Genomic DNA, 11,440 nt, shown 5'->3' with positions numbered 1-11,440 from the left:
TTAAAGTAAAATACAAAATTTTCGGAAATTTTGAAAATATATAAGTAATTATATTGCAAAATGATTTTCAATACATTTCCAACTGGGATTAATTGCCCTATCGAAAACAGTGTCATCTCTAGCCATCCAAACAGCTGTTCCCTCATCCACATTTGTTATTTAACCATTTTGGTCGTCGAAAAGCCAAATAGAAATGAATAACTGTATAAAAGTAGTGCCCATTGCACTTCGGTGCCAGCAAAGGACCATCAGTACTTCATCCGTGCTGGAGGGCAAGCGGAATTTCCGTAAATTCAACGTATACAACAAGCGCGGTACGCGCGTGGTGAAAGAAGCCCAAAAAACGATGGCCAAACCGCCGGTAGCCATTCACAAGCGCGGCGTACGCGACACGGGCATACTTGTCGACGGGCAGTATGTGGAGATTCCCGAGAAAATTCCGGACATAATTGTGCCCGATTTGACCAGTTGTAATCTAAAGCCGTACGTGTCCTACAAGGCGCCGGACGTCGTCCAGTCGGAGTTCACCAGCTTGGATCTCTTCAACGCCGTCTACTCGCAGAAGATTATCGAAGATTTCAAGGCGGGCAAACTGCAGGCCGACGGCAGTGCCAAGGAGCCCTCGGTGAACGAGCAACTGACTCCGGAGGAAGCCTTGCAACGCGCTCGAAAGACGGGCAGCGATATATTCTAGGCATAGGTTTATTGTTTCATAAATACAGAGTCTAAACTCAACTACTCCTGCATGTACTTCTGGCGGTAATTGTAGAGCTTGCGCAGCCACTTCTCGGCCTTGTGATCCGGGTCGCCCAGGAACTATGGAAATTGCAAATCAAATACTATTAGCATGGCAATTCGTGCACCAGGTAACCCACTCACGTTCGGATGGAATATTACATCTTCGTTTCGGACTGCAATGGCTGGCTTGTTGGCGACTGTGACTGTTTCGTTATTAAGATCTATGATCACTTTCTCGGAGCTCTCCTTTGTATCCCTGGAGCTAAAAAATGACGTCGGCTTGAAGGTGTCCTCGTCTATGGTCTCGAGTGCCTTTTGCACCTTGGTGTCCAACAGATCGATGGCCTTCACAGGAGCAGCTGCGGGTGCTGTTGCGGATCGAGAGTTGCTTTCAGAACTTGGTCCCCGGGTTTTCCTTTGCGAAGTAGAACGAGATTTGTGGTGGTCCCTGCTTCTGCTCTTGCTGTGCCTGCTGCGGGAACTGCTCCTGCTGCTGGAGGAGCTGCGCGAGGTGCTACGGCTGCTGCTGCGACTCCTTCTCGTGTACTTTTTCGACTTCTTGGACTTTTTCTTCTTCGGTTTTGAGATCTGCCGGCTGCTCCTGGTTGGCGACTTGGACCTGTGTCGTCTGTCGCGGTCCCGCTCTCTATCTCTTTCGCGGTCACGGTCCCGATCTCTGTCTCTCTCCCTGTCACGATCTCGGTCACGGCGGTCTCGATCCCTCATAATGTATCCTTAAAGGGCAGTTATTTATTTATTCATTTTTCCATTTATGTTATTTTCCTAGTGTGCCGGCGACGCTTGTTCCCAAAATACAAAATCGCCTTGCGAAAAATAAACCATTTCAAGAATATCCCATCTGGGCACACTAATTTCGATTGTCTATCGACTTTTTGATTTATCGATTGATTGATTTATCGACTGATTTCATTTTAAAACGGTAGGCGCGCATTTTAATTACAATTCATCTCTTTTAATTTGTATACTAATTTTAATTTAAGTCTTAGAACTACGTTTATTATTAAATAAACTAATCATTTTAGCATATTTATTATTTTAGTGTAGGTACCTATCACTTACCGATTTAGCATGCCAGTTCATTGATTGATTGAGGGTCTTATAATCTCCAGCTTACCTTATGCCCAAACAGGAAATACTAATTGCTACTAAACTCATAGCAATTATACGTAATCAGCAGTTATCAAGATTAAGGAATGATAGGAAACCTTATCGCCGATGACCGCTAACTATTCCTTAAATCAACTGGAAGCGAAATTCCCACACGATTTATCAGTCTTGGCGAATCAAACCATTTTGCGGGCAAAAATAAACAGTCATAAATTAGCCAACCAAATCTAGGAATCCTTATCAAGTTCCTGGGGGGCGTATAAAAGGCACGGGCGGCCAAGTCAGCAGGCAAAGCACCTTCACCTGCGGAATACAAAATGTTGGTGGTTCAGCTAATTGCGGTTTTATTAAGTCTGAGCCTGGCTAATGCCCTGCCTGCGGATGCGGGGCGAGCCAGTTCGGTGACAACTGTAAGTTTAAGAGTGCCAAGTCCTTTGGCAGCCGCAAGACCTTTCTAACCACGATATTCCTCTACTATCCAGGTCACCATTGTTAGGGGACATGGTTACGAAATCGAGGAGCACGAGGTGCAGACCTCGGATGGTTACATCCTCACCATGCACCGCATCCCGTACTCGAAGAACACTGGTAACGACGGGCCACGCCCCGTGGTGTTCCTTATGCACGGTCTGCTGTGCTCCTCCTCGGATTGGGTTCTTGCAGGACCTCACAGCGGACTGGCTTTCCTGCTGTCTGAAGCGGGCTATGATGTGTGGATGGGTAATGCCAGAGGTAATACCTACTCCAAAAGGCATGCCAGCAAGTCGCCGCTGCTGCAGCCCTTCTGGAACTTCGAGTGGCACGACATTGGAATCTATGATCTGCCCGCTATGATTGACTACGTCCTTTACTGGACAAATGTGGACAAACTGACGTATGTGGGTCACTCCCAAGGAACCACCTCCTTCTTTGTTCTCAACTCGATGATTCCCCGCTTCAAGAGTCGCATTCGATCCGCTCACTTGCTCGCTCCTGTGGCCTGGATGGAGCATATGGAGAGTCCTTTGGCCACGGTCGGCGGACCTCTGCTTGGTCAGCCCAATGCCTTCGTCGAGCTGTTCGGCAGCGCCGAGTTTCTGCCAAATACGCACCTAATGAACCTATTCGGGGCTGTGCTGTGCAGCGATGAGGCCATTTCCCAATTCATGTGCACCAACACATTATTCCTTCTGGGCGGCTGGAACTCGCCGTATATCAATGAAACCCTGCTGCCAGAAATTATGGCCACTACTCCGGCGGGATGTTCGGTAAATCAGATCTTCCACTACCTGCAGGAGTATAATTCAGGATACTTCCGGCAATTCGACTATGGCACGACGCGCAACAAGAAGGAGTACAGCAGCAAGACTCCGCCGGAGTACGATGTGGAGGGCATTGATGTGCCCACCTATCTCTATTACAGCGACAACGACTACTTTGCTAGTCTGATTGATGTGGATCGCCTAAGGTATACCATGAATCCTAGTGCCCTGAAAAGCGCGTATCGCATGCCGGAGGCAAAGTGGAATCACATCGACTTTCTGTGGGGACTGAATATTAAAGAAATTCTTTATGATCGGGTAATTAATGACATAAATAATGCATAAACGTGCGCTGAAAATAAAAAAGCGACATACAAATGTGATAAAAAAAGTTCCATTGGTGGCCACTTAAACGGGAGCTTTGGTAGCTAACGAACCGATAATATACAAGTGGTCATAAATTCAATTCGATTTAGTGAAACTTCACGGTGACTGACGCAATACGAACCTAGCCTGCTAACATTTTTTGCGTTATAATTGCACCTGTTAACTACAATAGGTTATATTAAGTCTAATATAATAAAAAACGTTAACTAAACTACGCATTTTATTTTATTTGTTGTTGTTGTATACTCGAGTAATATTTAGCTGTCTTAGTTTGAATTGCGCGCCAGGGCTCAGGGCTGCAGGCTTTTGTAAAAGCATCGATACACCATCAAAATTCTTTGTGGTCATCGATACTTCCGTAAAATTCTGACAGCCCGTTCTAAAATTTATTACGTTATTTATTACGTCAGATATAAATAAACAAACCTATAAAGCATATTTCGCTAGTAATAATTCATCTTGACATTTACGTTATAGGTTTGTCATTCATTGACAATATGAAAATACGTAAGTCTAAAACCAATTGTTTCTCGTTCTTTTTAGCGGAATATAAAATGTATAATGTGTTGTTTACATGATTTTTTTCATAATTAAAAAAAAATAATTTATATTGGTTTATATTTTTCGTAACCATTGCTTAGCGTACCACCATGCGATTGTCACGACAATACCCAAGCCGATATTATAGTTCCGATAGTCGATAGTTCCATCGACGTTTTTGAACTCGAGCAGGTACATCCACGCAAAGAAAGCTAATTCGAGCGAAGAAAAAATTGATTTAGCGGTTTATTATTGTAAAATAACGCCTTCGCTGGCCCAGTGGTCGGTTAACTAGTTAGCTGCAAGATGACGCGCGTAACGAAAAGTGAAATCTCCCTGGACATGGAGTTCTGGGTGGAGGAGCTGTCGCCGGCACAGTTGGCGTACTACGAGAAGATTACCAACGAGCACAACGCTGTGAAGGGTGCACTCAAGAACGCGGTTAGCGCAAACGAGGGCAAGGAGCTCTTCAGCGGCCAGGTGTTCCAGGCTTACTCCTTCAAGGGCAAGGTGCTGCAGGAGCTCAAGGAGGCAACGCTGCCCAAAAAGCCACCCAAGTCGTTGGACACCCCCTCCACAACCGCCTCCCCAAGCGGTGGCACTGGGCGCGGTCGTGGCCGCCCACCACGACAGCCATCCAACATCGCCTACCTGGAGTCCTCCGATGAGGGCGACGACGATATGCCGCTGGCCAAGCGACTGGCCCTGTCTGCAGGCAAAAAAGCAGTGGCCGTGGCCAATGCATCTTCCTCATACACTCCTAAATCCAGTAAAAAGGCGGCCGCTGCTTCTGGTGGATCTTCTTCACCAGTACCTAAGAGCAGTGGAAAAATATACAAGGAATCCAAGCCGGACATCGAGTCGCCACCGAAGAACTACCGCCCCGCCGAGGTTAATTCAGTGGGTGGCCTGGTGGTGGGCAGCACCGACGAAAGCAAGGATAGCAAAGACGGCAAGGAGGGCAAGGATAACAAAATGCAGGGCAAGACATATCCATCCCTGGTGGTGCTGGCAAAGCCTTTCCTCAAAATCAAAGACATGGCTGCCACCCGCAGCAAGCTAGACTCGAAGGTGAAACTGGTCCTTATGCTCACGCCCAACAAATTCTGCGAGTGGCTGCTCCAGGAGGGATTGCTACGCGCTCAACAGCACTGCATAAACCATCGCAACAACGAGCTGAAACTGGGTAAGTGATTCATGATCGATTAAATTCGTTTATTAATGTATTTATATTTAGGCATTTATTCGGATGTGACCAAGTTCCCCTACACTGGTGGCTATGTGTGGATCAGCGAATGTTGCCCGTATCGCTTCGTGTCCGTATTCAACAATTCCATTTTCGAAGGAGCTCAGCACCCGCCCACATTCTTGTTGAAGTTAATTTACCACTGGGCATGCCAGACTAGTATTCAAAATGTGGTGCAGTGGGTTAAGGTGGACAGTGTTTACATCAAAGGAATCTACACCTGGCTAAGAGCCATTTGCACCTTGGCAGTGCATCAAAAATGCAAAAAACTTGGTGGCCCCGGCAAGTTTGTGGAGGTATGTAAATATTTGAAGGTAAATACAAAAAGAGTTAAGTCACATTTTCAACTGTTCCTTCAGGTGGGCGTTATTTCCCTGGGAACCACATCCCAAGATGGCTCCCAGCGCCAAGTAAAGGTTGAGGTTCTGGGCGTCTATGACTACGCGGAGAAATCCATCCGCCTGCGGGCCGTAGAGCCAATCACTGATGGCGATCGTAACTATAAAAAGCGATTCCAGGCCATTCTGGAGCCACTGTCGCGCTGGGTGCATAAGGACAGCACCATTTGTATAGACCTAACTGTGGACAAGATCACCCTCTTCAGCATGGGATTCAAGAATATAGTCCAGGCAGCGGCCACTGACAACACAGCCAAGCACAACAACTCCGCGGTAATGGAATACTTGCGACGGATTGTGCCTCGCATGTTCCAGAACACCCTATCGTTGCTATCTCGCCAGATGATTCAACAATTCCTTGACGAGCTGGTATGGCGAGAATCCTTTGGCACATATGCATTGCAGGCATTCAACAATATCATAATACACATTGCCGAGCAGACAAGGGTTACCACCAATGAGACAATCACTCAGCGTCTGTATCAGGTAAGCAGAACCGAAAAAATTTTAGCGATCAGCACTTAATAGCTCTTTCGTTTAGGTGGCAACCAATCCGTTCAAGGACTGGAGTGTTCTGCCGGCCAACTACAAAGAGACTCCGGCCAATGCTGCCCCCAAGCGCCTCAAGAAACGTTAGTACTATCGTACTTTTCTAGCCAGTTTTTATTTAGGCCGTGAATAGAATAATACGTTATGATAATCTGTTAAGTGCCTGCGTTTCTCACTCCAAAGTGAAATGTTTTCGTTTTGTTTGATTATTTTCGGTTAATCAAAGCCAACTGCTGAACTCAGGTCCACTTATTGTGTTATGTGAATTGTGAATTTATAAAATCTTTATAGGTGACATGTATCATTGATATATTCACTTACATACAATTTAAGCATTACTTGCTGACATTTCCCGTGTCAAATAATTTTAACACAAACCCATTAGAGAACACCCAAATAAACTTGCAAGAAATTTAAGAACTGTTTTTATTTGATTTCCTTTTTCTTTTGGAGTGATAAAACGCAAGAAAGAATGTACTAATTAATTTGTTTGGACCCATTCCACCAGTTTCCACATAAAATGGACATATTTGTAATGTTTAAGTTAAATCGAGTGTGTATGCTGCGATGAACTCTTTTTAAGATAATAAGTATTGTAAATACATTTTATTCGATTTCAGCTATTAACGATGCCGACTACATTGTTTCTAATAAGATTCCGAAGAAGGAAAAAGATCGTGATATGTCGTCATCTGGAGTTAAGCGGGGCCGTCCACCAAATGCATTAAGCACTCCACCACCTCAGATGCCAATTAAAAAGGGTCCAGGTCGGCCACCGGGCAGCACCAACCAGCCAAAAGGAGACAGAGCAACGACGTCCGCATCAAAAACACTGTCTAAATCTCTGGCAGCAAAAGGACTGATTAAGAAACCGAAAGAGAAAGATGAAAAGATTCCAATGGTTATCAAGAAGGAAGAGGATGATCTAAGGGGCTTGGAGGAGCTATACTACGGAATAAGCGATGGCACGGACGAGTACAACGAGATCTTCCCATATAGCACGCCACGAACTGTTCACAACGATCTTGCCAAGACCGTGGAGTGTCCAATCTGTCTGAACGGCGACTCCTTTGATTCCAACGAGAAACTCCAGACGCACTTAGTATCGCATATTTCGCCGGAGGGCAAACAGCACCAGTTCCAGTGCCTTTTCTGCTTAGAGAAGCATCCAACCGAGTCGGTTTTGGCCAAACACAACCAGATCATGCATCCAACTGAGACAAAGACGGAGGGCTCACCCTCGTACTACTGCCTTATATGCCAGCAGCGTCACAATTCCCTGCATCTGTTGACAGCTCATTTGCAGAAGGCCCACAGCACCCTGGAACTACCATATTGGTGTCACTCCTGCGGCTATCGATCATCCTCGCACCGCGATTTGGTCAGGCATTTCTATGACGACCACAAGCATCAGAACTTTTTACAGTGCCCCTATTGCTTGGATGTAAGAAGCTTTCATCAAGAAATATTCTTCCAACGTTTTATAAAAAAAAATGCCTCTTTTTAGATTTTCTACTTCTCCAAGCGCGGCGTTATTAACCAGCTGCGCATCGAACATTACTTCTTGCATTTGGACGAGCACATCAACAAGCGTGATCCCTCGCTGCGCTGCCAGAAATGCTCGCTTTCCTTCCTCGAGAAGGGGGATCTAAAACAGCACGCAGTGCAGCACCATGTCAGCATGATTAAAACCAATAGGCCGGTGCGTCTCTTACTCAACAACTCGATGTTGATACCACCGCCGAAGATTCGCACCCATCACCGCGAGCAGCCGCCGTTCTCCACCTACAAGCGGCCAGTGTTCTTTGCTTTCCTGGAGGGTAAAACATGTGCCGAGTGCAACACCGATTTCGCGAGCGAGGAAACACATTACACGTAAGTTCAAAAAACGTTTATTTAAGCAGTAAAACGCCATGGATAAATGTGCCAGTACTCACAAGAAAAAACTAAGGCAGACAGCATCCAACCAATTCCCAAGACACACCAGCCCAGTCTCAAAGTATCCACATCGATACCTTGATAGCCCAGGACATTATCCAGAAACCTAACGTATCCGGCGCGCATGGCATCGTTGAAGTCGGAAACTACCCAGTGATTGAGCAGTCCAGTATCCTGGATCATCAATATAAAATGGTTGAGAGATGACTCCAAGTGGCTGTCAACGCGCATTGGGTAGCCAATATGTGGGGATCCCAAGCAAGCGGATGAAAAGCGAAAAATTGGCTTAAAGGCATACTGCTGTTGCATGGCAAAGAATTGCCAACGTTCTTCTGTAAAAGGGTATGCGAAGCTGCGATTGAAACTCAGCAGAGCAGACACCTGTTCACTGGCATTTACGGCCACCAAAAGCCGAGATACTTTATCCACTAATCGAGGTTCAACATGGCGCAGCAATGTGTTAAATTCATACTCCTTGACGAGCACCTTTTGCTGCTGGCGCACAAGCTGATCCATGCTATTTACTTGCTCGCCCACTACTATGGTTGTAAAGAAGCTGTCCAACTCAATGTTGTACCAGCTTGTGGAGATAAATCCCAGGATGCAGAGTTGTAGGAAAATGATGATGTGGCGCCATGTTGGTCTGTGAATTGTTGTCGGGGAGCTGATAAAAAGTATCTTGCTTATGGCATCTAGAAAATGCAGTCCCAAGCGCTGCGTCCGTGTACGTTTATCAAGTTTCGGACTTATCCAATAGAGAACTCCAGTGATGTAAATAACTGCGAACAACAAAAGGTACCAACTGTACAATTGGAATGGTCGCAATAGATACATATGCCTAGGAATCTCGTTTCTCATAGGCACAATCAAGCAGTTTGGATATATCATCAAGGGATAACTTTTGGCTGCCGTTGGTGGTGTGAAAACGTACGGGTGCAAAGAGATTTCCAATTGTCCGTCTATTATCAACTGCACAATGCGGTTCATATTCACACTAGTTGTTGGGTCGAGATCCTCATCAGGGTTTGTCAAACGGAGCGAGGCATTATAGTGATTTATATATTCCACAAATGTGCGATATGCGTATCCCAGCACCTTTCTGCTCTTCGTAGATGCATCATGCACATGGAACACCCTTGGAATATCGTTTTCTGCCGGAGTAGACACCACATATCCTTGGAAGTTCCTTGCTGCGGGTGGAAATAGCGGTTCCGAATAAATATCGAGTTTGAAAAAACTCAACGCCGGATACGGAGTGTAGGAATAAAGCTGATCCCTATGCAGGACAAGAACATTGAGAAATTGATATTGCCACAAAGTGTTGAATATTGATTTAATGGCCTTCTGCGAACCACTTCTTTGAGAACGCAGAATGATGATCAAACGAATGCGACGGAGTTGTCGTAGATTTCTATCCAGAGTCAACCATAAGACATCCTGTCTATCATAGCAAAAGAACAAAACAATGGCATTGTTTCTAGTGACTTTAAAATTTCCAAGGGGTCTTAGATGTTCGGCTTGGAGAAATGAATTCATTGTCAAGCTCGTAACTCCCATAGTTTGATGGAGCCAAATGATCAAGTCGTTCAGATTGCCGCTTTGCGTATGGTGTCCAACGAAAATTGGTGTATTTATCCACGGCTCCCGGTTAGCGATGAGACTTAGAAGTGATTTCAACAATGTCACATTGTAAGCATCGCTTGTCAACGTCAGTAATAAAACAAGGACCAGAATGGTTAACACTTTGCACATGGTGCTGGTTGATTCAATTGTGACGGGCTAGAACCCGAGGTTGGGGTTTATAAGCCAGCAGCTAATTGATTTAATAGTGGCAAATTGATCTCAGGGGGGAAATGTGTGTCATTAGACTGTGTGAGGAAATAATTTGTGATATAAGGCTATGTTGCACTACGCACTCATTTAACCACTTTTTTATATCAAATCCTATTTTTTCCTATTTTTAGTGGATGGCTACACTGCGTTAAGTGCAATTATCAGACATGTTGCGAGCGAGCTCAATTCCGTCATGGCGTGAATTGTAATGGAAACTTTGTGGACGCCATGGAAGTGAATATGCCACAGGAGATGCACTGCATCTGCGGCTTTGCCACCGGAAACGGCAACAAGATGGCCCAGCACTTGGCCAATTGTGGACTTAGCACTTGCTACCCGAGTTTGGAGGCGGCAAGTGAGAATGCCGTCAAGCGTAATATGCTGGACATGTTGGGTCTGGTTCGTCGCGATGGAGAAACCTCGGGTGAAGGAGCGGATATCAGCGAGACTGCTGAAGATGTCGCTGACCAGAGCTCCGACATGATGCCACCGCAGGACGATCATCACATGCAGCAACACCATCAGCACTTGGAACACCAGCAACAGATGCGGGAACAACCGAATGAACCACAGGCGGAACTCCAACAGGAATACCTATCGGCGCCGGTTGAGCATGAGCCCGTGCAGAATATGCCTGTTCACCAGAGCATGCCGGTGCAGCAGACCGGTCCAATACAGTTTGGAGAAATGGAAGCGGCTCCAGTTATGCTGGAGCAGCAGCAGGTACAGCCCACCCCAGATTATGCTCAAGTTTCGGTGGTGCAACAGCACCAACAGCAACAGCCCTACGGATTAAGCAACTACGGCCAAAGCTCTTTGGCCACGGATATCGACATGCCTCTGATTGGAGAGCTCTCTGAGCCAAATGCTCCACCCACGCCCCAGTTCCTCGGCGAGGTGCACACGCCCATGTTCGATGCAGTGGCCGCCGCCGAGCAACAGCACTATCACGCCCAGCACCATCACCACCCGCAATGATACAAGCCTCACGGAAAGCTCAAATCGCGCGACTATACTCTTCACTGGCAGAACTATTAGTTAAAGTCCATTCATCTTCAGCGCACATTGGCCATATATCGGATTCCTTATCACCAACCATACAATACGAAGGCAAATAAATTGTATAGCACCTATTTAGGAATTGCTTATTAGGCCGTTAACATTAATGAAACATCTTGAATGACATCTCAGTTGCACTAGGGATTATTATGCTGGACTTATGCATTTTCAACAGATCCATTTAGGCCGGCGTAATCGAATCCTCTACAATGGGATTTATAACTTAACATATAAAATATCTGTAATACCTTTCAATTCATTTGAATATTGGAACATTTTCATTGTAAATGATAAACATACAATGTAATTTTAAAATATATCTACCTGTCCTTAATTGCGTCTTTTATTTTGTTGTGGGTTGGAAATGAATGATCAATGTGTGT

The 11,440-nt window shown here is 45.6% G+C and overlaps 5 protein-coding genes across 5 annotated transcripts; 3 read left to right on the top strand and 2 right to left on the bottom strand.

Annotated features, from left to right (window-relative positions):
* Positions 1-108: 108 nt before the first annotated feature.
* Positions 109-746, top strand: LOC6549027 (39S ribosomal protein L41, mitochondrial). The gene has a single exon (XM_001975500.3). The coding sequence runs from the start codon at positions 194-196 to the stop codon at positions 692-694; it is 501 nt and encodes a 166-aa protein (XP_001975536.1). The 5' UTR covers positions 109-193; the 3' UTR covers positions 695-746.
* On the bottom strand, positions 685-1,587 carry LOC6549028 (serine/threonine-protein kinase fray2). Its single transcript, XM_001975501.3, has 2 exons — positions 880-1,587; positions 685-816 (listed from the first exon to the last, which is right to left on the bottom strand). The coding sequence occupies exons 1-2, from the start codon at positions 1,462-1,464 to the stop codon at positions 736-738; spliced, it is 666 nt and encodes a 221-aa protein (XP_001975537.1). The 5' UTR covers positions 1,465-1,587; the 3' UTR covers positions 685-735.
* Positions 1,588-2,097: 510 nt separating this feature from the next.
* On the top strand, positions 2,098-3,705 carry LOC6549029 (lipase 3). The gene is made up of 2 exons (XM_001975502.3): positions 2,098-2,276; positions 2,349-3,705. Exons 1-2 carry the CDS (start codon positions 2,184-2,186, stop codon positions 3,450-3,452), a joined length of 1,197 nt encoding a protein of 398 aa, XP_001975538.1. The 5' UTR covers positions 2,098-2,183; the 3' UTR covers positions 3,453-3,705.
* A 455-nt stretch (positions 3,706-4,160) lies between these two features.
* On the top strand, positions 4,161-11,391 carry LOC6549030. The gene is made up of 7 exons (XM_001975503.3): positions 4,161-5,220; positions 5,272-5,576; positions 5,640-6,164; positions 6,220-6,310; positions 6,848-7,671; positions 7,735-8,102; positions 10,130-11,391. The coding sequence occupies exons 1-7, from the start codon at positions 4,341-4,343 to the stop codon at positions 10,974-10,976; spliced, it is 3,840 nt and encodes a 1,279-aa protein (XP_001975539.3). The 5' UTR covers positions 4,161-4,340; the 3' UTR covers positions 10,977-11,391.
* LOC6549031 lies at positions 8,109-9,942 on the bottom strand. The gene has a single exon (XM_001975504.2). It carries the CDS (start codon positions 9,915-9,917, stop codon positions 8,124-8,126), a length of 1,794 nt encoding a protein of 597 aa, XP_001975540.1. The 5' UTR covers positions 9,918-9,942; the 3' UTR covers positions 8,109-8,123.
* Positions 11,392-11,440: the final 49 nt, after the last annotated feature.

This window comes from Drosophila erecta, unplaced genomic scaffold (genome assembly GCF_003286155.1).
Source record: "Drosophila erecta strain 14021-0224.00,06,07 unplaced genomic scaffold, DereRS2 tig00000092-arrow-pilon, whole genome shotgun sequence".
NCBI lineage: Eukaryota > Metazoa > Arthropoda > Insecta > Diptera > Drosophilidae > Drosophila > Drosophila erecta.
The sequence above is the reverse complement of the archived record's forward strand: the minus strand, read 5'-3'. Positions and strand labels throughout refer to the sequence as shown.